The 24966-nt window shown below is 41.7% G+C and overlaps 1 protein-coding gene across 3 annotated transcripts in view; it reads right to left on the reverse strand.

Moving 5' to 3' along the window:
• The window catches only part of ABCC3 (ATP binding cassette subfamily C member 3), an 82644-nt gene that overhangs the window by 30242 nt on the left and 27436 nt on the right, over nt 1-24966 (reverse strand). For all 3 annotated transcript variants that reach the window (XM_080993584.1, XM_080993583.1, XM_080993585.1), the window contains 9 exons: nt 22073-22198; nt 18076-18213; nt 16030-16155; nt 14953-15014; nt 11794-11925; nt 6444-6662; nt 4173-4350; nt 1294-1455; nt 107-199 (listed from right to left, as the gene is read on the reverse strand). In XM_080993584.1, the coding sequence (XP_080849710.1) occupies nt 107-199; nt 1294-1455; nt 4173-4350; nt 6444-6662; nt 11794-11925; nt 14953-15014; nt 16030-16155; nt 18076-18213; nt 22073-22198 (1236 nt within the window). The remainder of the gene's footprint in view (nt 1-106; nt 200-1293; nt 1456-4172; nt 4351-6443; nt 6663-11793; nt 11926-14952; nt 15015-16029; nt 16156-18075; nt 18214-22072; nt 22199-24966) is intronic.

A 24966-nucleotide genomic window follows, 5' to 3' on the forward strand; every position in this document is an offset into this window, starting at 1 on the left:
TAAGTGCTGACTAATCTGCCAGCACCCTCTTTCTGCTTCCTTTTGCAGGGAGCCTCAGCTAGACAATCCAAATTAGTTTGGAATGGATGTACTAGAGTTTACTTACCTGGAGTGCTCTGGTTTTAATGGCTATTACAGCATTAAATGGGATGAGTAAGACCATCACAGCAACTCCTGCCAGCACAGACGGCCCTAATTCCTTCAAAACGATGCAAAACACATCAGTCATTATTTTATTCTCTTCCAATTAATATTTTTTAAAACTGGAATTTATTGTATTTATACCCTCCTAGAAGCTCAAAGTTCCATACATGATCCTCCTCTCATTTTACTTGCACGTGAGCTGCATGAGGTCATTTAAGCTAAGCGAAGATGACTGGTCCAGTGTCACACAGGAAGCTATGTCCAACACTCTAACCACTAAAGCACAGAAAGGTTTACATGGCTAAAGTTGACTAAATAGATTTTCAACATGAAGTGCAAGAACCTAGAGAAGCTCTGCAAAATCCTTATGGTACTTCTCTTTTTATCTGCACGAAGCAGTCACATATGTGTACTTGGAAGCTAAGGAAGGAATGGAGGACAGGGGAACAGAAAGGGTGGTATTCAACAAAGTTTGATTCAGAACAGACCCATTGAAATTAATGAACACGGCTAAGTTAGCTCTGCTAATTTCAGTACGTCTACTCTGGGTAAAACCTAATTGACTGTGAATTCAAAATCTTTGGGTATTTATTTATAACCAGCACAGGCACTGCTAAAAATGGCTCCTTGGATGCTGTATACTGGCACTCTACATAGCTGGTAAAAAATGGTGCCATAACCTGCTTCACAAATGCACCAGTTTATGTCAGGCACAGCATTATACAGAGACAAAAGCAGACAAAAAATGAACCTGAGAAGCTGTTTTTTTATGTTTATCATTAGAGATCTCTTTTATTGAGCTAAGAGGGAATTGAGGACTGCAATGTTCTACAGCAGCTTTGCAAATAAAAACTGAGATAAATAAAAACCATCCCCTAAACTCATCTCTAGGATCCTTCTCCCATTATACTCCTGCTATGGCTCTTTAAATCTAAGGATATTGCAGCTCACCTGAGCTCTGCATCCTCAGTTATTCATCTGTTCAGACAGAACATTCTAAAGACAAGGGCTTGGAATTCTGCTGGGAGCAACAGGTTGCCTGCAATATGACTTTCCACAATCCCTTTCCCCCTTCAAGCTGGGTCAGCCTTAAGCTTACTAGCTGCACATTGTGCCAAATCAGAGAGAACAACATAAGTGACTCTGTACCTGCCAGAGAAAGGCTAAAGCTAGGCATATCTGGAGCGGCGCAGACCACACCATGTTTAGGAAGGTAGTCAGATCCATCAATCTTTGGGCATCCACTGACATCAGGTTGACAATTTCTCCAACAGTGGAAGAGCGCTTTGCTGAGTTGGTGATGACTAAAGACTGGAGAGACAATGAGAGAAACTCCCTTATTTAGGCATATTTCCTCATTTTGTAACATCTTGATCCTGTACTTCCACCACCCCAAGAATCAGGTTTGCAGCTTAGAGATGCTGATAGATCCTGGTCTGTCATTGGAGGCTTCCATGCCTTGAAATACCTTCCATTTGCTTCAGTTGGTGTTTTATCTGAATACTATTCTGGGCAGATTGCCTGGCCACAGCTATCCATGCTCTGGGAACATCCAGACTGGACTACTGCAATGCATCAGTCCTGGGGCTACCTCCAAAGACTATTCAGAAACTTCAGTTACCCCAGATTACAGCTTGGACTGGCTGTTGGGAACATATCTCGCTAGCTTTGTGGCAACTTCACTGGTTCCTGCTGTATTTCCAAGCTCCCACCAGAAATCCCACCTTCCATATTTTTAAAACTCTTATTTTCCAGAACAGAAAGAACATCCTCTCTGCCACTTCCCAAGAGTACTGTATCCCATGCAGTAGAAGCACATATTCTATATAAACTATTCCTCTTATCAAACAAAAACTGTATTTCCAAAGATCCCCATGGGATGCCTGTATCCTTGTTGTGTTTTGGCAGCATACAGGTGAATTAAAGCTGCCTGACTTCTTATTACTTCTTTGTTCCTACAATTTGTTAGTTACTTTTTCCATGAGCATCAAGTCCCAGAGTTCCATAAACCATGGCTCTTGTATTTAAAGACCTCCCAAACTTCGCTGTAGTATGTCTTGCAGCCCTCATGAGGTCTCTTTGGGTAAGATACTGTGCCTCTCCCTCATAAACAGGTAATAAAGCAGTTTTTGGATCTAAGGCAATAATCTGGTTAGCAATCAGCTGTGTCTTGCTAAAGACTTTAGTCCAAAAGGAATAAACAATAGGAAAAGATTGCCACATGCAAACCTTCCATATTAAGAGTTTTGAATTGAAAGAAAGCTCTTCAGGAAATGTATATTAAGGATCAGTTCATGTTACGACCACTATTATATAGAAGCTACTTTAACAACACTATCTTATGAATGTTCACTAGCAAGTAAGACTTTACTGTGTCCAATGGGTCTTACTTCCTTGTAAGTGAGCTTGGGTCTGCCAGTCTAAGACCCTCCCTCTGGCAGCTGTTCTGCGTAGTGGCTCATCATGTAAGATTTTCCACACGTAAGATTTTTCCACAAAACAAAGATATGTCAAAACTTGGTACACAGAGGGTGGGGTGGGCTGGGCTTCCATTATGCATTGTATTGTTATATTAGCCACTCGTTAATAACTAAAGATATAAAATTGTTCCAACCACTACTACACTCATTTGAGTATGCAAATATAAGCAAACTCAAATACAGTCTTGTTTTTTAATATATCCTGTTTATACAAATGACTTGGGGAACTTGCAAAACAGAGGAATAATTAAAATAGTTTGGTATGGAGGAGAAGTATTTGTGAGGATTTCACAAGCAGCTGTAGCTGGGGTACCAAGAATGCAAACACATGATGCACAAATAGAGCTAAATGTGCACAGTATGTCATACACCAAGCATCAAATCCACTTTTTACATGTGTGCAATGGTTAGTGTTACCAGTTGAAGAACTATTCTTTCAAGAATGATTTTCAGCTGCCACAAATTCGTTTAGCTTTTACACAATCGCTTTTAAGCAAATCTGATTAATAAAAAAAGCAAGACAGTATGGCACATCTATCAGGCTAGTACCATAAAAACTCAGCATGGTGTATCTGGTGTTGAGCAGGTAGCAAAATGTGTTTTCCTGCACAAAAGCAGGCCTGTGTTGGGCAATACCAAGGGCAATTTGGGTTACATTCAAAAATAACAAAACTGTGGCGAACATGGTTAGGATGGTCCTAATTATCCAGTTACAAACACCAAAAGAAAATGGGTTTATATTCATTCTACTTGCTAACATAATATTAGGGAGTCCTTCACAAGCACACCAATTTATACAAAATCCTACATATCCGTGTGGATCTTTTCCATCCAGCTGGCACTATGCTGGAAGGAAAGCAATTAATGGGTGGGAAAGACCCACACATTAAACCTCACCCGCATGCCTCTGGTAATCTCACATGCAAAGACTGCAGCCACATCTGAGCTTGCTTCCACATGGCTGAATGTGTGCGTGTGAAGGGAGCCCAAGTCTTTGAAGGAGATGTCAAGTGGGGGGGCGGGGGGGGGATAGTTGAATAGTTGCAGGATTGTTCTTGAGATGTCAGCCACCCAAGCACTGGTTGATGAGAGCCAACTAAGAAAAAGGGCAGGATTAAATAATGATGCCAGAATTATGGAAATGCAGATAAAAGGACAGTTCTGGACTGGGGGTGGTCAAAGCTGGGCTGAGAGCTAGATTAAAAATCCTTAATTCTTTAAGATTTAATGTTGCAAGTGGCAACAGAAGCATTTATGAATAAACTGCAAATGACAGAACACTGAGAAGAAACATGGAATGTGTATGTGCAGGATTAGAGATAGTTGATGTAAGTCTTTTCCTGACACTGCATGCAGTACACAGTCCAGGGCTTGTGCATTTGAATCCTCCCTCTCTTTCACTCCTCATATTCAGTGCATTGCCAAGTCCTATTGGCTCGTCCTTTTTACAACATTAAGAAAATATGGTGCTTTCTTTCTGCACCCTCAAGCAAAATCTCTTGTTCATATTCACTGCCTGTGCTTGCAAAAACATTAGCCTGCTTCTACCTTTCTGTAGATCATCCCGATGATGCCCGTTCTCAGTCTCATCCCAGTAACAAAGCAGTACTGGAAATGCTGGTGAAGGATTATCGTCTGAAGCACGGCAGAGGAAAACATCAAAGCTGCAGTCAGATATCCCCACCATAAGGGAGCGCTTTTATTCTTAATGAAGCCAATTAACAGACTGTTTAAGAAGGAGATGAAACAAATAGACAACAAGGGGAAGAAACAATGAGATTAGTGGGGCAAAGCACAACACACTATTGATTCTTACCCACAGCAAAGTAGAAGCACCAATAATTCAAACCATTCTTTTGGGCACATGCCTAGAAGGCATAAGACAGCCTCAAACATCTTCTTAATTGTTTTATCCACTTCATTTTTCTACAGCAATCCAATTTAAAAAAATCTAAAATAAAAAATATTGTGGAAAGTAGGGGAGGGGCGGGCAGACATCTGTACATTGATTGGTGTTGTGTGTTGGTCAAATGGCATACCTGGATTTCACTGTCCCAGCATAGTGTGTAAAGGTAAAGGGACCCCTGACCATTAGGTCCAGTCATGGCTGACTCTGGGGTTGCGGCGCTCATCTCGCTTTATTGACCAAGGGAGCCGGCGTACAGCTTCCGGGTCATGTGGCCAGCATGACTAAGCCGCTTCTGGAGAACCAGAGCAGCGCACGGAAACGCCGTTTACTTTCCCGCCAGAGCAGTACCTATTTATCTACTTGCACTTTGACATGCTTTCGAACTACTAGGTTGGCAGGAGCAGGGACCGAGCAACAGGAGCTCATCCTGTCGAACCACCGACCTTCTGATCGGCAAGTCCTAGGCTCTGTGGTTTAACCCACAGCGCCACCCGCATCCCAGCCTAGTGTGTAGAGGGGCTGAAAAGCTGAAGCAAGTTACAGCTACATAGTACATGCAAGGCACGGTAAAATGGGCCAGCTCTATCATGAGGCAAAATGAAGCAACTGCCTCGGGTGGTGATAGGAAATTTGTGCCTCCTCACAAAGCTCTCTGCTAGTCTGCCACAAAGATAGTCTGGCCACTTTCCTGTCTTCTATACTGTTTTCTAGCATCATCCCCTGCCCTCTTCTTCTGCACAGCCACTACCTGGAGATGCCAAGGATTAAACCTGGGACCGTCTACATGCAAAGCATATTTCACTGAGCTACAGCCCTTCCCTATCAAAAAGACAGATGCAGATCCTGCCTCAGGCAGCACAATGTCTTGTGCTGTCCCTGACTGGAAAGCATGCACACATGTAATCTTTGCATCTGCCAATCAACACACATAGATGAACTTTTGTGTGTTGTAGTTCAAAATGGGATTCTTTCCCATGTAGACACGCAAGTGTGAACTGGAAAGAAATATGGTGCATGGAGGAGATACCTCCTCCATTTAGTCATGTTAGTGATATGTCTAAATGAAAGCCTCCCTTGTTTCCCACTCAGTGTTCTTATGCAAAACTAGTAAACACATGAAAACCCATTATGTATTTCCTCATTGACAGCCTTTCCCTATCAGACTGCCATTCTCCCCTGCGATTCCCCGCATCTGCTATGCAGATAGGCAAGGACTCAGCACAGGATAAAATAGGTGTCCTGCGACATGCAGGGAATGGAGTGCAGTAAATGCAAAAACCCCAAAAGCTTGCAGAAAGCAAGTGGCGCCTTAAAACTATTACCTTTTCACTAAAAGGTAAAGGTAAAGGTACCCCTGCCCTTGCGGGCCAGTCGTGTCCGACTCTAGGGTTGTGCGCCCATCTCACTTAAGAGGCCGGGGGCCAGCGCTGTCCGGAGACACTTCCGGGTCACATGGCCAGCGTGACGAAGCTGCTCTGGCGAACCGGCACCAGCGCAGCACACGGAAACGCCGTTTACCTTCCCGCTATAAAGCGGTACCTATTTATCTACTTGCACCTAAGGGTGCTTTCGAACTGCTAGGTGGGCAGGAGCTGGGACCGAAAGACGGGAGCTCACCCCGCCGCGGGGATTCGAACCGCCGACAATGCGATCGACAAGCCCTAGGCGCTGAGGTTTTACCCACAGCGCCACCCGCGTCCCTTTTCACTAGCTATTCACTAATGCAAGGTTTCCCAAAATAGGGTTTCCAGCTATTTTTGGACTACCATTTCCATCATCCCTGACCACTGGTTCTGCTAGCTAGGGATGATGGGAGTCGTAGTTCAAAAAAACAGCTGGAGACTTATGTTTTGGAAACACTGTGCTAATGGATCATGTGAAATGAACTTGAATGAGAGTGCAGAACTCACCCTAGCAACTTGGGGTTGACGAAAGACAACAGATCTTGAATTAATTTAAAGAAGGAGCCAATTAAGAAGTATGGGCCAAAGGTCCTGATTAAGGCTTTGAGAAAAGAGGGTTCTTTCTGCTTTGCGTTACTACTTATCAGGATTTCTGTTTCCTCAAGGCCATCACCAACATGGTTCTCTATTTGGTTCGAGCTTTTTGTATAGGATATATCTTTTTTCCTAGGGGAACAAAAAGACATTGTTAAAGTCAGCTGAAAAAGTGGAGGGTTTGTTAGGAATGTTGAATCTCTTAAATAATAGCAGCCTTTGGGCCTCAAATGTGGCCTTGCTTCTGTGAGAACTGCTATGTTTGTAGGATATGGGCCCCACATTTTAGTAGCCAAGAGCAGGGAGCAGTTTCCCCCATGAAAAAAGGGGACCTCAGTTTGAAGTACTGTCTGTGTTAAAATCGGTACTTTATTTAATAACTACGTTAAAGCTGCATATTTAAATTATAGTGACATAAGGCAGCACATTTGGAACCTGATTCACAAATTAAGTCGTATGAGATATTACTACTGCAGTCCCTCTGCTTGGTGTATTCAGGCGCAGAAACTTCCACATCAACCTATCAGATCAATTGATTTGAGTGAAGACTGGCCAGTTCATGGAGGAATGATTAAGATTAAATTAGTTTAGTTTACTTAAATAAAAAGCTGTAGTCTAAAGCTTTGGCTGAGGCAAATACAGCCTTCGGCTGAGGCAAATACAGCCTTCGGCATCTGATAATTTCCCTTTCCTGTTCAGCAAAATGATGGTGATGATGGTGGTGGTGGTGGTGATGGTGATGGTGATGATGATGACATACTTGCTTTGGAAAGCAGCCACATTTCAAACATCAACATTTTTTTGGTTTTATGGTCTTTCAAGAAATAAAACTAATGGGTGATAGCTTTACTCAGAAGAGACCAATTGAAATCAAGTCACACAAGTAATTTAGGTCCATTGATTTCAATAGGTCTCATTTGAGGTTGGATAAAACCTACTAAATTATTTTGTTTAGTATTTTATGAATCAAAAAGCCCTGTTACCACTACAGCTATGGTTTTGCCATGCATCTTCCAGTATTTTTACCTCAATTATTTTATGTCTAACAGCCTATAACTTTATAACAGTTTTGACTATCCTTTCACCGATTTTGCGCCCAACCAAACCGCTATTCCAGTGACATTTCAAGACAAGGGCACAAATTAATGGAAGTCAGGTATTTGCCCAAACACATGAAAGTTCAAAGCGTGGGGAAGGGGGTGCATGCGCCAGTCCCACACCACACACCTCTCAGTCCCTGCCCTTCCTCCTGTTAATAGGGAAAGGCCCACAGGGACTTCTGTTCCTGTTTACTTGAACGCAAATTGAACCCCTTCATGTGATTGGGGAAACTGATCCTTAACTTAGCTTAACTCACGACAAAACATCAACAGCGACCTGATCTTCTCTCTCTCCCCCTGGTATGCTCACATAAAGAGAGAGCTGGTATAGGGGTGATTTCAAACAAATGATCCACTATGTACACAACATGCATTCTGAGGTGGAAGGAACTGTACTGTATGTCTTATCAGGTATGCATGTGATGGCTCATGAGCCATACACAGCTGAGTGATTCAGCGTACCAGTTATCTCTCCGGATAAGATAAAACCTCAGACACTCTGCTATTTACAGATATAGAGAGCATTTATCCTCAGTGTTCTTATTTTATTAATGTTCTGCCTTCTGCTTTGCATACAGGCAAGTTTAAGAACATTTCACATAATGAAGGTATTTGTCCCTGTGGGATCAGAGAGACAAAACTTGTGGGTCATTTTAATCTATATATGACAATTTGTATAATAAGCCCAGAAAGAAGCTCATTGTACCTTTACCCGGAAGACCCACTGAAATAAGGCTATCTCTTGTTTAAATGATTCCTCTTCTTACATTACTGAAAATGTAGCTAAATTCTTCCTATCTAAAATATAAATTAAGAGCCAGATGGTAAAGCAGGAACTCCCTTTTGGCCCCTCTGTGAATATCAGTATTTTTATTATAGTTATCCTGTTTGCATTCCCTTTTATTGGTCTGTAAGCATAACAGATAAGTCATCATCACTCTGCTAAGAAGTGTTTGTAGTATGTGACCTAGTTTAGATTTAAAACAGAAAGTAGCTTTCTGCATTTTAACACTAGCAGCCTCATACCAGGCATGGCTCAGAATTTCTAAGAAACAAAATCGGCACAGTTTTGAAATCAATGGTTAAAAACAGTGCAGTTTTGAAAGGTTCAGTCATCCATCTTCATTGTATCCAAAAACAGACAAAAAGCTGCACCTTGATCTCAGGAACCACATGCAAAAATAAGTTATGATCTCTTAAGAGGTGTCCAATTCACAGTGAACAAACAACTTTCCAAAATATAGAGGCTGAATCAGAGAGGGCAAGAGTTACAATTTCAATTGAAATCCAAAGAATGATACGGAAGCATGACAAGGCATAAAGGTAAAGGTAAAGGTACCCCTGCCCGTACGGGCCAGTCGTGTCCGACTCTAGGGTTGTGCGCTCATCTCACTTAAGAGGCCGGGAGCCAGCGCTGTCCGGAGACACTTCCGGGTCACGTGGCCAGCGTGACAAAGCTGCTCTGGCGAGCCAGCACCAGCGCAGCACACGGAAACGCCGTTTACCTTCCCGCTATAAAGCGGTACCTATTAATCTACTTGCACTTAGGGGTGCTTTCGAACTGCTAGGTGGGCAGGAGCTGGGACCAAACGACAGGAGCTCACCCCGCCGCGGGGATTCGAACCGCCGACCATATGATCGGCAAGTCCTAGGCACTGAGGTTTTACCCACAGCACCACCCGCGTCCCATATGACAAGGCATACACACATGTAAATGAGGCATACACATATGACATGAGGCATACACATACACATGAGGCATACACATACACATGAGGCATACACATACACATGAGGCATACACATATGACAAGGCATACACACATGTAAATGAGAATACAGAACTCCTTTGCAGTGTGCCAGATGGTTAGTATGGAATTAGGTGACACTGAGAGATGCTCAGCTAACATGCTTCGGTCTGTACCATCTGTTTCTTCTTGGTTCAATGGAAGGCTACACTAAAATAACTTTTTTGGTTCCTATGAGCAGACCAGATCATTGAAACTTTCTGATGGAAAATGATGTGTACACTGACAATTCCTGCTCTCTCTCTCTCTCTCTCTCTCTCTCTCTCTCTTGCATTGCTCTTTATTATACAAGTGAAACTCAGAAAATTAGAATATTGTGGAAAAGTTCATTTATTTCAGTAATGCAACTTAAAAGGTGAAACTAATATATGAGATAGACTCATGACATGCAAAGCGAGATATGTCAAGCCTTTATTTGTTACAATTGTGATGTTTATGGTGTACAGCTGATGAAAACCCCAAATTAACAATCTCAGAAAATTAGAATATTAAATGAAATCAGCAAAACAAGGACTGCAAATAGAGCAATATTGGACCTCTGAGAAGTAGAAGCATGCACATGTATTCAGTACTTGGTTTGGGCCCCTTTTGCATCAATTACTGCCTCAATGCGGCGTGGCATGGATGCTATCAGCTTGTGGCACTGCTGAGGTGTTATGGAAGACCAGGAAGCTTCAATAGCAGCCTTCAGTTCTTCTACATTGCTCGGTCTCATGTCTCTCATCTTTCTCTTGGCAATGCCCCATAGATTCTCTATGGGGTTCAGGTCAGGCAAGTTTGCTGGCCAATCAAGCACAGCAATCCCATGGGCATTGAACCAGGTTTTGGTACTTTTGGCACTGTGGGCAGGTGACAAAGTCCTGTTGGAAAATGAAATCAGCATGCCCATAAAGCTCGTCTGTGGAAGGAAGCATGAAGTGCTCCAAAATCTCTTGGTAGATGGCTGCGTTGACCCTGGACTTAATGAAGCACAGTGGACCAACACCAGCTGATGACATGGCTCCCCAAATCAAAAGTATCAAAACCTGGTTCAATGCCCATGGGATTGCTATCTCATATATTAGTTTCACCTTTTAAGTTGCATTACTGAAATAAATGAACTTTTCCACAATATTCTAATTTTCTGAGTTTCACCTGTATGTATGTCCAGTTCTTATGCATTTAGCTTCAGTAATTTAATTCTCTTTTTAATGCATTAGACGGATAATCTTAACGCAAACCCTAACCCTCTCCAAAAAGCCACATGAACATGGTGGTGGGTATTCCACAACCATTCCATGCAAGTATGGGTTTGTTCTGAGAATCTCAGCTTTCCAAAGGGATCCCACACAACCCAGAGCCAGTGAGATATGTCTTCTGAGAAAGAGACATGGAACACCTTATGGGGAACAGCAGCACAACTGAGGAGCTGGAAGAACCCACATTAGTCCCAAGGCAGCCTGATAACCGCTCCGACCGCATCCCAAGCCGCATCTTCATCCCCAGTTCTCCACCGTCACTACCTGGGTCTCAAGAGCAAAAGCAGCAGCAGATCCAATGGGAAATCTGGAGCTAGCACAGGAATGAACAAGGGTCCACTCCAGAAAAGGGAGATCCCACTGTAAACAATCACCCAGCAGAGGAAGAGGAAGAGGAAGAGGAAGAGGAAGAGGGAGGAAGCTGGCAACAAGGATATTGACCTGTTTTTAGGAGGTAATTTAATTATTGTTTGATTTTATACTAATGTTACTGTATATATCTGATGTTAGCCGCCCTGAGCCCGACTTCGGCCAGCGAGGGCAGGATATAAATAAAAGTTGTTGTTGTCGTCTTCATCATCATCATCATCATCATCATCATCATCATCATCCCTTCCAGTTCTCCTCTAATCTCTTGCTGGGTCAACAGCTCCCTACGGTCCAGCTCATTTGCTCAACTCCAGCTCCCACACAAGGTCCTGGGGGCCTGGACACGCTTTTTTTCTCACCCCTCCCCCACAGAAAAGTTATAGTTTTTATTATTATTAAGATAATCTTGAAAGTGTGATAGAAAATGCAAGTAAAATGTGACACTAGAATGGGGGTTGATTACTGGTTGTTCTGAGATACAGTTTCAGTGCCTTGAGGATCCTTGCCTCATCCTTTGATTAGCAAAAGCCTAACAAATTATGCAAAACAAGCAAACACGTGCACATTAGCTTAACATATGCACATTAGCTTAATTATGCGTTTTACACAGTTATCATTTATGTAGGCTGCAATATATTTTTTATATATTTTTTGGACACATTACGATGGCACACAATTTTGGTGATTTTCTAAAGCACAGTTAAAAAGCAAGAGTTTATGCACAAAAGGGAGCCTAAGAGTGACTTACTGTTGCACTTCTTGATTTTGTTTATCCCACTCTTTCTGCAGCTTCTGTACTATCAGTTCAGATTTATCATCCGCATTCAGAGACCATAAATCTTTATCTTCAAGAGGCTTCTTATATCCCTGGATTGCCATACTGTATTGTTAAAAAAACAAAAAAGGACGTTGGTAATCAGTTTGGACACACAATTCAAACTTTCTCAAGAGAGTACTGCAGTGTTACACGTAATGTGCAAAGACCTCTACAGACAGTGCATGTGAGTACACACACATTTAATTCCTCCTTCTTCTACACTAGGCGTCCAGGACAACTTCCCCAGCTACTGGATGGCAGAAGCTGTTGTACATTTCCCTGCTCCATATCCCATGCTGCTATCAGTGGGGTGGGGACAGGGGACATGTGCAATGTTGTGGATACAGGTAAATTGTTCTGGAAGTATCAGGTAGGGAGGTGGGAAATAAATACATATTTGCTGTTTGCAGCAATGGCCATGTGTTTAACATAAAATGAATTTTTGGTCTGACTGCAAGTCAAGTACAAAGGAGTGATCAAAGATGAGTAAGACCAAGTTTTTCTAGTAAGGGGTGAGCTCTGCTTCCCATCCACTCTCCAATGTTCACCTCAGTAATGACACACATATAGCCTCTGGATGCACTAGCGTCCTGCCCTCCTCCACAATCCTTCAAGCAGGCAGTCTACTTTGTTTTTCTGTCTCTGCCCACCCCCATCCACACCAACACCTTGCTTGTATTTTTGCTCAACACCCTTTAAAAGTGCTCTGAGAAGCAGAGGAGGTGGCATTGTGGCTGTCACAAGGCATAACTAATCAGCACCAAAAGGAGGGATTTTGCTTCATGATTGACACAAACACTAGCCAGTCAGTGCTGTGCTTTGGTTTTCTGATTCAAACCAAAACACAAGGTTTTCCCTGAGTTCAATCTGGGAGTAAAAATGGTAAGTGCACAAGATGAGGTTAGCACATTTTCAAAGCAGTTTCACCATGCAAATATTGTATGTCTGGTACCAGAACTTCAACTCCATCACACTTTTTAGCACTTCCTTGATGCCTCCAGTATTATCCCACCATAAATGTCTGCTGTGCTTTTCCATCACCTTGGGCACCCTCAAAATCCTGTCCAATCTTTGGCATAATACATTACCAAAGTATTGGCAAACAAGAGGTTCTGTTCACATACAACTCTGTTCACATACTTTCATTTATTACAGTGATGATATCCACAAACATAAAGGAGTTTAGTGGTTGAACCTTGACCGTAGCCAACCTTAAATGCATTTTTTTTTCTGGCTCCCCGCTCCTGCTTTTCCCACATGGCAACAAGATCACTACTGACGTCAATGTAACTGCTGCTGTCAGGGATGTTAAATAGCTCTCTGTTGACCTCTTGTCCTCCTGCAGAAACTCAACTGAATTTGGGAACTGACTACAAATGCTACAAGTTCACCCATCTCTCTTTAAGTGGAAAAACTAGGACAAAATGATTTAAACCTTGGTAGGAAAGTGGCATTTTAAGTTGACATCAAACAACTATCCAACCTCGGCAAACAGAATTGCTAACGCTTGGAAGTCTCCAGATATTAACTATTTTCCTTGAGGCCTTAGTTTTTCATCCATGCATTTGCCATTTGCAGCAAAGGAGGCAGCTGAGCCTCCTGTTGCTAGGTGGAAAGTCTTTTATTCAGTTTCTAAGTGGGAATCTCTACGGGATGATGTGGCACAATGAATAGGCTGCTAGGTTCAGAACTAGGGAGAATTCAATTTGGTCTGCCTTTTTAAAAGTGAGCCAACCTAATATGCATCTCCTGAATTAATACGCAGACTGGAAAGTAATTATCATTAAGATTTTGCACATATCTAAAATTCTGTGATATGGTTTTTGGCTTTAAAAAGCAGCCATCATCACAGGCCTGACAAATCTGGAACTACACTTGACAAACCAATGACAGCAATATACTTTACTTTACTATGGTAATAACTTTCGTTTTTGTTTCTTTCTTTCGTAGCCCAGACCTTATTACTCAGCCCATACAGTAAACACGCTTGACTTTTTTTTTTTAAAGGGACAGAAAATGGGTGGGTTTCTGGGGTGAAAGACTTTCGCCATCCCATCCACCATTGCACCCAATGTGTTTTGATGATACACTTTTGCCTTTAAATGCTATCCCCGGAACGTAAGCCCCACATAAGTTGAGAGTCACCTGTATTCAAATACAATTTTTGTACAGTTTTTTTTCCTTTTTTAAATCACAGATTAATGTGGAAATCAGATGGAATAGACTTATGAATGAAAATGTGCAAATTGCCTCTCAGAACTCTATTCTCAGCCCTGTTTTTTTTAACAACAACTGTTGATGTCTTCTAATTGCAAAGAGAACCTTGAAGATAAAAGCTTAGATTTTGGCAAAATAACCCTCCTCAATCTTGCACAAAGTATGGCTTATTAAACTAATCTCCCTCTTCTTTGGAGAGGGGGAAAATGCAATTTCCCCTTCCCTTTAAAAAAAGACATTTTTTTGAGAGCTGATGTTTGACAAAGATTTGTTTCATCATGTTACACACGAGACTCAAGTTTCTTTTCCTGCTGCACAGTAAGAATAATAAAAAACACCCTATAAAATACGATTCCAACAGGAAATGAAACCTGAACCTTAGTTGCCAATTCAAACATCACTGTGCAAGTTGTTCACAGTGTTAGCTAGCATTTCCAAACCTGGAATTAAGCACACAGCACTCCAGTTTCCCATCTGTGAACTTAGCTGCTGTCTCACACTTCCTGCACCTCAGTTCTGAAAGGTGATCTACACCAGGGATGGGCAGACTTGAGGCTTGCTGCAACTACAGTACTTCGTTTTCTGCCAGAATCCTGAGATCCACCAACCAGCCCATTGTGCAAAGGAAATATATTTAGAAGTAAATATACTTCTAAAGCTCAGGAATTTGTTCTGAGTACTTTTGTTAACCTCTACTCTAATAAGCACAAAACATCTGGGTGTGGGGTAGAGGGAAGAGCATGAATGAATGCTGTATTGTATAGGAATGTAGCTAGGCAACCAAGAGCACGAGGGGAATCTCTTGTACGGGTGCCACTTCAATATTGCTTTCAGCAAAATAGAGGTTATCTACGAGAGCTCAGTAATGCTTACCTTGTAAACCACCAAAATGTGATCTTCGAAAGGAAACCAGAATTTAACTCTGGACAGGGATTCTACAATAAAAAGTTGAAGACATGAATTTGTTGTTTTTTAAAAATCCAATATTTTAGCCAAAGCTAAAATATTTAGCCAAAGCATTCAAAATCATTTGGGGATATATCCTGGGATGTATATATTAAGGATGTGCTGGAACTCCTGCCAATTTCCTGCTCCCCACCACCTTCCCCCAGCTCTGAGTGGTGTTTGAAGGGCTATGGCTGGATTTCACAATCTGATCTCAACAAATCCTGCTAATAGCAGACATAAAAGCAAGGAGTGGATGTGTGTTTTAGCTATTACCAGATAGCAAACACAGGGGATCCTTGCTGATGGAGCAGCCAGGCCGGGGGGGCGGGGGGGGGGAGAAGACACAAGGCAAGACAATAGAAAGCCTCTCTGTCCTGCTGCCAGCAGACTTTATTAAGACCAGGTTGTGGCAGAATGGAAAGAAAAGCTTTTTCTCTTACTGTAGAATCCACAGTCAGCTTCCAGGCCATATGAAAATAAGGTACGATTGGGCCATTCTTTCACACACAGCCAGCTACTAATTGTCACACAAAGAGACAAACATCCCAAAATCCCACCACCACCACCAAAAATCAACTACTTCACCAGGCTGCTGTCCCAGTTTCTGCCCTCTCCCTCCACAATGTCCTTTTAGCAAAGAACATCACACATAAATTAGCACCTCATTAAGTACAGCCCTCTCACACATGACTTCTTCAAAGCAGGCTAGCAGTGAGTCCAAACTCACACCATGCCTGCTTTGGGATGTGTATAGGGAGCAGGTCGTCATGGGGCTGGATTTGGTACATGAAGCCTACAGTTGTTGATGTCTAAGGTAAATACTTTCCTTAAACATATAGTCCAGAGGCAGAACCCTAATCAGAGACACTTAAGGTGAGATGTAGTGGTTTGTTCCAAGACACCTTCCAGGAAAATCAGAGGATGTGGACACGCATTCTTAAATTAGCTTGGTTGCTCATGAGAAACTATAGAAGGCAGTCAATGTAAGAAGGACTTACTTACAGGGTCTAAGTTAACCGGAGAGAAAAATGGAGGCTTTTCTTTAAGACACGAAAGAACCAACTCTACAAGGATCAGTGCCAAGTATAGATAAAATGTGATAATCCGAAATCTGTCTTCCATCGGGTTCTAGGGAGAGATACAAGATTCTGAGTCAATACACAAGGAAAGTGTTCTACACTAAAGGCGCAGGGAAAGGTTAAATGGTTAATGAGAGGGGAAAGTTAATGAGGTCAAAGGAGAACTTGGGTAAAACAACAGACAAATATAGTGCTGTATGTATATGCTCCCCTTGAGGGGAAAAAAACAAATTATTTAATCAACTCATGGGGTGAAACACTGACGCTGTCTCCCTAGGACACTGATGAGGAAAAAGACCATTCGAGTAATAAAAAATTATTATTAAAAACAAATATTTAATATTTCAGGTGGAGGTGGCTATTAAGTGCAAAGCCTAATAAAACTATTTAGGATCCTGTGTGATAATAAATCTTGCTCTGGTGCCTTAGCTGTTTCCCACTGGAATCAACTGCAATCCCCACCCTCTTCTTTTGTGAAGAAGTATGGAAGATCCTGCCTTCTGGGCTAGAAATCTGAGCCTCAAGGCCTCCCCATTTGGCCTGCAAGGCCATTTCATCCAAGCCATGGTCACCTGCCCTGCACCTGATGTCAAGTGCTTCCCAGGTGCCAAGCGTGGGGTTTGCAAAGCCCCTTGCCCAATTTTTCTCAAGCACCCATCAACCAGTTGATTGTTTGACGTTTGGAAAAGGTGGGGGCGCAGCAACATTGTCCAATGACATTCGTGGTGTCACACCATGGCCACTGGTGTGAATGAAATTTAACACGACATGCCAGTATATTGGTCCAAAAGTCACAGTTCCCTAACACAACAGGTGAAAGGAACAATAGAAAATGGGACAGGAGTACCAACATTAAAATCAGGAAAACTAATGTAATATTCTGCCATGTCTGCAGGCACCCTTAAGACTACAACTCCCATCAGCCCCAGCCAGAGAGGGGCAGGGGGTTGACAGATGCTGTAGTCCAAACATTTGGAGGACAGTAGAGTGGTGAAGGTTGTCATAGACATTCTAGATATATGACTCCCACCTTGTTGGATTTGAACTATTTTCTGATTCACTGCTGGACAAAATGCAAGGTGCTGATTTGGATCGTTAAAGACCTAAATGGCTTGGGACTTGGATTCCTTAAGTACTGCCTTCTCCCATTATGCTCCATCCTGCATGCTTCATTCAAAGTCTGAGGCCTTGTTCCAAGTGGCACTGCTGAATGAGATATGGCAGACGGCCACTAAGACCATGCCCATTTTAGCAGTTAAACCCACTTTATGGAATGCTTTCCTTAAGGAGGTTTGCCAGGCTTTGATACTTTATTATTTCAGGCAGTTGGCCAAAACACGGCTGTTTCAGAAGGCTTTTAGAAGATTAGCTTCCCTAGATTTTGTTGCTCTAGCTTCGTTACCTCAAATGATTGATGATGTTTTGTTTGTGGTATTTGATTTTGGTGGCGGTGACGATACTGTATTTATTTAATGCATTGCATTGTTTTTCATTAAGTGAGCTGCTTTGAGTTCACTTTGTAAGGAAAAGTGGGATATAGGTCACTAAAGAAATAAACACAGAAATAAAATCTGAACACACCGATTTTCATTCCAGTATCTCCTTTCAAAGACACATAAGACGTGAGACCTCCCTATCTTCCTGCCTTTACAGAGGAGCTTGACTTTCCTTCCTTTTCTCTGAGAAGAGGAAACACTCCTCTCTGCAGTGCAGTATCCCCATAGCCTCCACTCACATTCACAGTCCATTAGCTTGCCTTTATTTGTATTTAGTACCCTGTGAATGTCCCAGTCTTGGTGTTATGGAAGAGGCAGGCAGCAGAAAGTAACACAAGCTGCTCCACCCTTAACTCCCATTAGATCTACCTCTCCCCAAGGAATGTCAAGCCATCTCCCTCCCTAAATACTAATTTTGGGAAAACATGTCATAAATGTATACATTCTGAATAACATAGACATATCCCATTTACCTGAGCTGCAGTACCAATTATCTTGGACCGTAAAGGGCTCACAGCACACAGCACACACAAGAACCAGAAGATGATGAGAACTCCTGAGGACTGAACTCCATGAAGCCTCTCATATTGGATGAGCAACATGGCTAACAGCTGCAGAGAAAGTAAAGGTGGAACACATGGATTACAGCTGTGAATGAATGAATGCCTCCTTATCTCTTAGCTTGCTTTATTTTTTTATTTTTTAAATATTTATTTATTCAACAAGAAAAAAACACAAAAAAAACACAAATACCAAATTACACACAAATTACAAAAATAACCATAGACACATAATTTTCTTGGCAAACAATAAAACATCTATTGGTCTTAACACTAAAGACCCAACTTCCCGTCTATTCCATATTTCTAATTCATATTACTTATTGCCAATACACATTTTTTTCATAATTAAACTTATTCTCAATAAATCTAATTTCTTCTATCTACCTAGCAACTATTACTGAAGTTCCTCGAATGCTGCAATAGAATTTAAATTACTATATTTATTTTTCAGATATTCTTTGAAAACCTCCCATTTAGAAACAAATTCCTGTTTTGATTTATTCTTTATTTTTTCTGATAAACCATCTAATTCGGCATATTCTGTCAGCTTTTGGATCCAATCTTGTATAGAGGGAATTTCATTACTCTTCCATTTTGCTGCGATCAAAACTCTTGCTGCCGCCGTCGCATATAAAAAGATACCCTTCCTCTTTTGTGGAATATCCAAATCTGTTATTCCCAGGAGGCAGGCCTCTGGTTTTTTATTGAAAGAGATCTTTAGCATTTTTTGCAGCTCTGCATGTATACTCTCCCAGAATACCTGTATTTTCCTACATATCCACCACATATGGTAGAATGTTCCTGAGTCTCCGCATCTCCAACAATTACTTGACACATTTTTATACATTTTTGAAAGTTTCCATGGTGTTAGATACCATCGATGTTGCATTTTTTGAAAGTTCTCTCTAATCGTGTAACAGTTTGTGAATTTCCAATTGATTTTCCATAAATTTTCCCATTGGGCCATGGTTATTGAATGGCCAAAATCTTGGGACCACCTCACCATTGCCACTGTTACCTCCTCCTCCTTGACTGTCCAGTCAAGGAGGAGTCGGTAAGTTTTGGAAAGAGTTTTTATTTTAGAATTTACAAGATCAAATTCGAATCGGGAAATTTCTGCTGAGAACCCCTTTTGTTTGTCAGATTTAAATTTTTCAAATAACTGATGGTATTGGAACCAGTCTGAAATGTGTTCTCTTATTTCCTCAAAGTTTTTAAATTTTATTTGGTTATCCTCATTTTTTAGAAGTATTTTATATGTTGGCCAGCTTTCCTGAGTATTTTTCCGTTTTACTGCTATGGCTTCTACTGGAGAAGTCCACCACGGGACTTTAGGCTCCATCAGGTCTTTATATTTTTCCCATACAGCAAAGAGTGACTTTCTTATTATATGGTTGGTAAATTTTTTATGAATTTTCGCTTTTCCATATATTAGGTAGGCGTGCCATCCCCAACGGTTGTCAAAACCTTCCAGGTCCAGGAAGTCCGGATCCTGCAACGTGCACCAATCTTTTAGCCAGGTGAAACAGGCAGCCTTGTAGTAAAGTTTTAGGTCGGGTAGGGAAAAGCCTCCTCTCTCTTTTATGTCTATTAAGATCAGGTGTTTAATCCTAGGTTTCTTCCCTTCCCACAGGAATTTGGAAATTTCTCTTTGCCATATCTTGAGATAACCTGCTTCACCCAGTATTGGAATCATTTGAAATAAAAAGATTAATTTTGGAAGCACATTCATCTTTATAATGGAAATCCTACCCAAAAATGTTAATTTTAGTTTACTCCAGGTTACCAAGTTTTTTCTAATCTCTAACCAAGTTTTGGTGTAATTATCCTGAAATAAGTTTATGTTCTTGGGGGTGATCCAAATACCCAAGTATTTCGCTTTTGAAGAGATTTTCAGGCCCAATATTTTTTCTAAGTCGTCCTTTTCTTCTGTGGTTACATTTTTAACAAGCATTTTTGTTTTTGTTATATTCAGCTTAAAGCCTGCCACATCTCCAAATTCTTTAATCAATTCCAGCACTCTTTTCAGACTTTCTTTACGGTTTTCAGTCATAACAAGTAAATCGTCCGCAAAAGCTTTAATTTTATATGTTTTGTTTCCCAGAGTGATGCCTTTAACAAGCTCATCCTTTCTTATCTGATTGTTCAAGACTTCCATCACCAAGATAAATATCAGTGGTGACAGTGGGCAGCCCTGTCTGGTTCCCTTGTTTATTTTGCACTCCTCAGTAATTCTTCTGTTGATGATCAATTTTGCATATTGTTCCGAGTAGATGGCATTTATTCCTTTACAAATATTTTCTCCCAGTCCGATTTCTTCCATTAATTTTTTCATAAACTTCCAGGACACGTTATCAAATGCTTTTTCAGCGTCCACCAACATAATAGCTGCTGGTTTATCAATTTTAATATCCAAATATTCTAATATATTAATCACACATCTAATATTGGATTGCATAAATCGTCCGGGAAGAAATCCGGTTTGATCTTTATGAATTATCTCTTTCAGCACCATTTTTAATCTATTTGCAAGAATGTCTGCGAATATCTTGTAATCGTTATTTAGCAGTGCAATGGGTCTGTAATTGGTCATGTTTGAGGCATCTGTCCCCTGTTTATGGATAAGAGTAATAAAGCTGTCCTTCCAGGTTTTCGGAAGCTTTCCATTTGCCAGAATATTATTCATTAGGTCTTTCATGGGAAGAAATAATGCTTGTTCTAACTTTTTATAGTAATTAGCTGGAAGACCATCTGGGCCCGGTGTCTTTCCTAATTTTGATCTCTGTATAGCTTGTTGCACCTCCATAGCTGTTACTGGTGAGTTCAAGATTTCAGTTTTTTCCTTAGGTATTATTGGTAGTTTATTTTTGCCCAAATAATCAATTATTTTTTCTAGAGTCTCTGGACCATGAATGTGGCCATAGTTCCGTTCCCTCTCCCCACCAAAAAAAAAGCGCTTTGCTTCAGAACTAGATAACAGCATAATTACTGTATATATAAAAAATAAGGAAACAGCTTGGTTTTTTTTTCCTCATCCAGGAAGACATGGCTATTGCCTTTTAACTCAGATATCCCACATTTGTGTTTTCATGTTCGTTTCCATCATACAACCTCTAGATTTCATAGAGGCTCACTGAAAATATTATTTGCTTTCTTGCCACAAAGGCAAGGAAAAACTTTGTGCAATGCAGAACAGTAAAAATGTCCCTTCCTCCTTTGCTTATATGCAGAATTCTCCAATGCTGACTTTTAAAACGGGACGAGAAATAGACAGTATTAACTAGATGGAAAAATTATACACTTTAAGGATATGATTGCTTCTTATTATCATCCAAAGCATTATTTTGTTCAGAATTTGGCTGCTGTTTCAGAAATGCTGATCTTGTACAATCCAAGATAATATGACATATTGTCATATAACAGTAGCCCTGAGGACTCCACAGATAAATAAGAGGATGAAGAATGGCAAAAGCAATTTGCAACGCACATCTTCTACCTTCTGTCAAAGTTCTGTCTCCCTCCTCTATGTCAAGGCCTTAGCTCAGTGACAGAGAAATTGCTTTGAATGCAGAAGGTCCCTGATTCAACCTCAGATACCACAAGATAAGGCTGGAAAAGACTCCTTTCTGAAACTCTGGAGAGTTGCTGCCAGTCAGTGTAGATAGTACTAAATTAGAGGGACCAATGGCCTGGCTCAGTGTAAGGCAGCTTCCTATGTTTTCCCATAATAATTGCCATCATTCTCTCCACTAAATTTGCTGCTGATAACCAAACAGTCAATTCCACAGCCATCTCTGCGATTCTAAGAGGCAGCCATGCCTGATCTAAGAAACTTAATTCACATCACGTTTCAGCATCAACATTGACCCCCATGCAATCAATAACATCAACAGAAAGGCATACTGACCATTGTGATGCCAACAAGTAAGGGTGTAACAAAATATACGGGTGCTGGGGTTCTGCTCTGAGCAATTCCATGGAAAGCGTAGAAGAGATTGGCCCAGCAAACACACCAGAGAACAAAAGCAAAGACCTTCAAAAGAAAGAGAGAGAAAATAAATTCATCTGCAAGAGTAGCAATGTATTCAGTCAATGTATGTATTCAAAGAGCATTTAAACTGCAGCATGTTCTGAAAGCAGCCTTGCAGGTTAGCCATAAAAATTACTAGTCTCTGCCTGCCCACACCTACACATGGCAGTTGTTTGTACAATATTGATGGCCTGAAGAGGAGAAAGAATTATAGAGTTGGAAGAGATCCGCAAGGGCCATCTAGTCCAACCCCCTACAATGCAGGAAGCTCAACTGAAGCACCCATGACAGATGACCATTCAACCTCTGCTTAAAAACCTCCAGTGAAGGAGACTTCAACACCTCTCATGGGAGTCTGTTCCACAGTCGAATAACTGTCAGAAAGTTCTTCTGGGTGTTTAGTCGGAATCTCTTTTCTTGTAACTTGGAAGTACGTTTCTGGGCACAATTCAAAGTGTTGGTGCTGACCATTAAAGCCCTAAATGGCCTCGGTCCAGTATACCTGAAGGAGCGTCTCCACCCCCATTGTTCCACCCGGACACTGAGGTCCAGCACCAAGGGCCTTCTGGCGGTTCCCTCACTGCGAGAAGCCAAGTTACAGAGAACCAGGCAGAGGGCCTTCTTGGTAGTGGCACCCGCCCTGTGGAACACCCTCCCACCAGATGTCAAAGGAATAAACAACTATATGACATTTAGAAGACATCTGAAGGCAGCCCTGTTTAGGGAAGCTTTTAATGTTTGATGCACTATTGTATTTTAATATTTTGTTGGAAGCCGCCCAGAGTGGCTGGGGAAACCCAGCCAGATGGGCGGGGTTCATGCCCTACCCTCCAGAGCAAGAGAAAACAATCTTCCTCCATCCTTCATGTGACAGCCCTTTACATAGTTGAAGATGGCTATCTATCTCCTTTCAGTCTCCTCTTTTTCTAGCTAAACATACCCAGCTCCTTCAACTGTTCCTCATAAGGCTTGGTTTCCAGACCCTTGATCCCCTTGGTTTCCCTCCTCTGCACACATTCCAGCTTGTCACCATCCTTCTTAAATCGTGGTGCCCAGAACTGGACACAGTATTCCAGATGTGGTCTAACCAAGGCAGAATAGAATGGGACTATTACTTCCCTTGATCTGGCCACTATACTGCAGCCTAGAATAGCATTAGCTTTTTTTGCTGCTGCATCACACTTTTGACTCAAGTTAAGCTTCTGGTCCACTAAGACCCCTAGATCCTTTTCACATGTACTACTGGCAATCTAGATGTCCCCCATCTTATATTTGTGCATCTGCTTCTTCCTGCCTAAGTGCAGAAAAAAAAATGCACAGGTTTTTATTTCAGTTTGCAAGCATATGCTTTCTTGCTGCTCAGCCAGAGGTGATTCGTACTTGCCACAGCCTACTGGCAATTGGCTATTCACAAGCTTGTCTTAAGAGTACCAATATCCTATGCAGAGGCAACTACATGTACATTTCCAGACATGTGAGCAATGACTGGGGACATGTCTGCACCAGGAAAATCACAGGGCAGATGGTTTGCTATTGCACTTTTTGCACAATATTTTTGCAAGTCCCATATCAATGACAGTGGTGTGATGTTCTATCTGCTTGCAGTACGAAGGAAACTATTTGTGCTGCCATTCACCCTGGATGTGCCCTCCAACACAAGGGAAGGAAACTACACAGTCAGGGTGCCAGTGCTTGGTATTGCTTATGACAACAAAAGGCCAAACTCTTACCTCGCAAACGTACATCACTCTGTGAACTTTAAATCTTCTGCTGGCTTAGGAGCTTAGCACATATCCTGGCTTTGGTACCAGAGCATTTATTTAGAAGTGGCAAATGGCAGTGAGGTTAAATCTTTGTAACAACCCATCATTTCATGAATTTCTTTTAATTGTTGCCACTTCTTAGAGGGCTGTATGCTTTTATTCTCTTGAGTTGAAGGGCACATCTAAAGTGAATGGAGGCACAGCGGTTTCACGTGTTCACAATGTTCAAATATCACCTGCTGCAAATCAACATGGTCAGATGGTGCTCTTTGTGGATTGCTTAAGGGAAGTCATGAGATGTTAAATTTGCTGTGAGCTGGAAGCACATTGTTTCAGTACAGCTTTAAAAATCTATAAAGATTTGGCTGTTGACTTCAATAGGTGATGGGCTGCATCCATCTAATAAATTGAATAGATTCCTCCTTCTCTTGAATTTATAACCCTGTCAAATCACGTGAAACTCAGCAGAAAACAAAAGTAACACTTGGGTCAAGAGATTTTCTTAATTATTAGCAACAACGCCACCAAAACAGAACTCTCCCCACCCCCCAGAGGACAGCTGAGATTAAAATCCAATTAAAAATGCATGCCTGTCACTTAATCATCCAAACGATTGTTTCCAAAAGTGGGAAAAGGTCTTTAGCAGCAAAAACGGATAGCTGCACAGAGTGATGAAATGCAGTAACGGAATGTGCGGCGCAGCAGAGCTACCCTCCCGACCACAGCGTTGCTGCTGCTTCCCTGGGTGGGGTTAGGCGGCGGCAGCAAGGTCAGGTCAGTGAGAGTGCAGTGGGGAGGGAAGCACTGCTGCCAATGCAGTGCTCCCACTGGTATATGTGTGCAGCCCTGACTTTGCTGCCATGCTGCCCCATCCAGGTAAGTGCCAGTGATACCAGCTTGGAAGGGTGTTTCCACCTCACCACATGACGTGCTGACAGATGGGAATGTAGAGTGAAAGGAGGAAGGCTGTCTAAAGAACTAGTAAGTGTGCAGAGTCTGGGAGACCAG

This window comes from Podarcis pityusensis, assembly GCF_964106645.2.
Source record: "Podarcis pityusensis genome assembly, chromosome: 2".
NCBI classification, from domain to species: Eukaryota; Metazoa; Chordata; class Lepidosauria; order Squamata; family Lacertidae; genus Podarcis; species Podarcis pityusensis.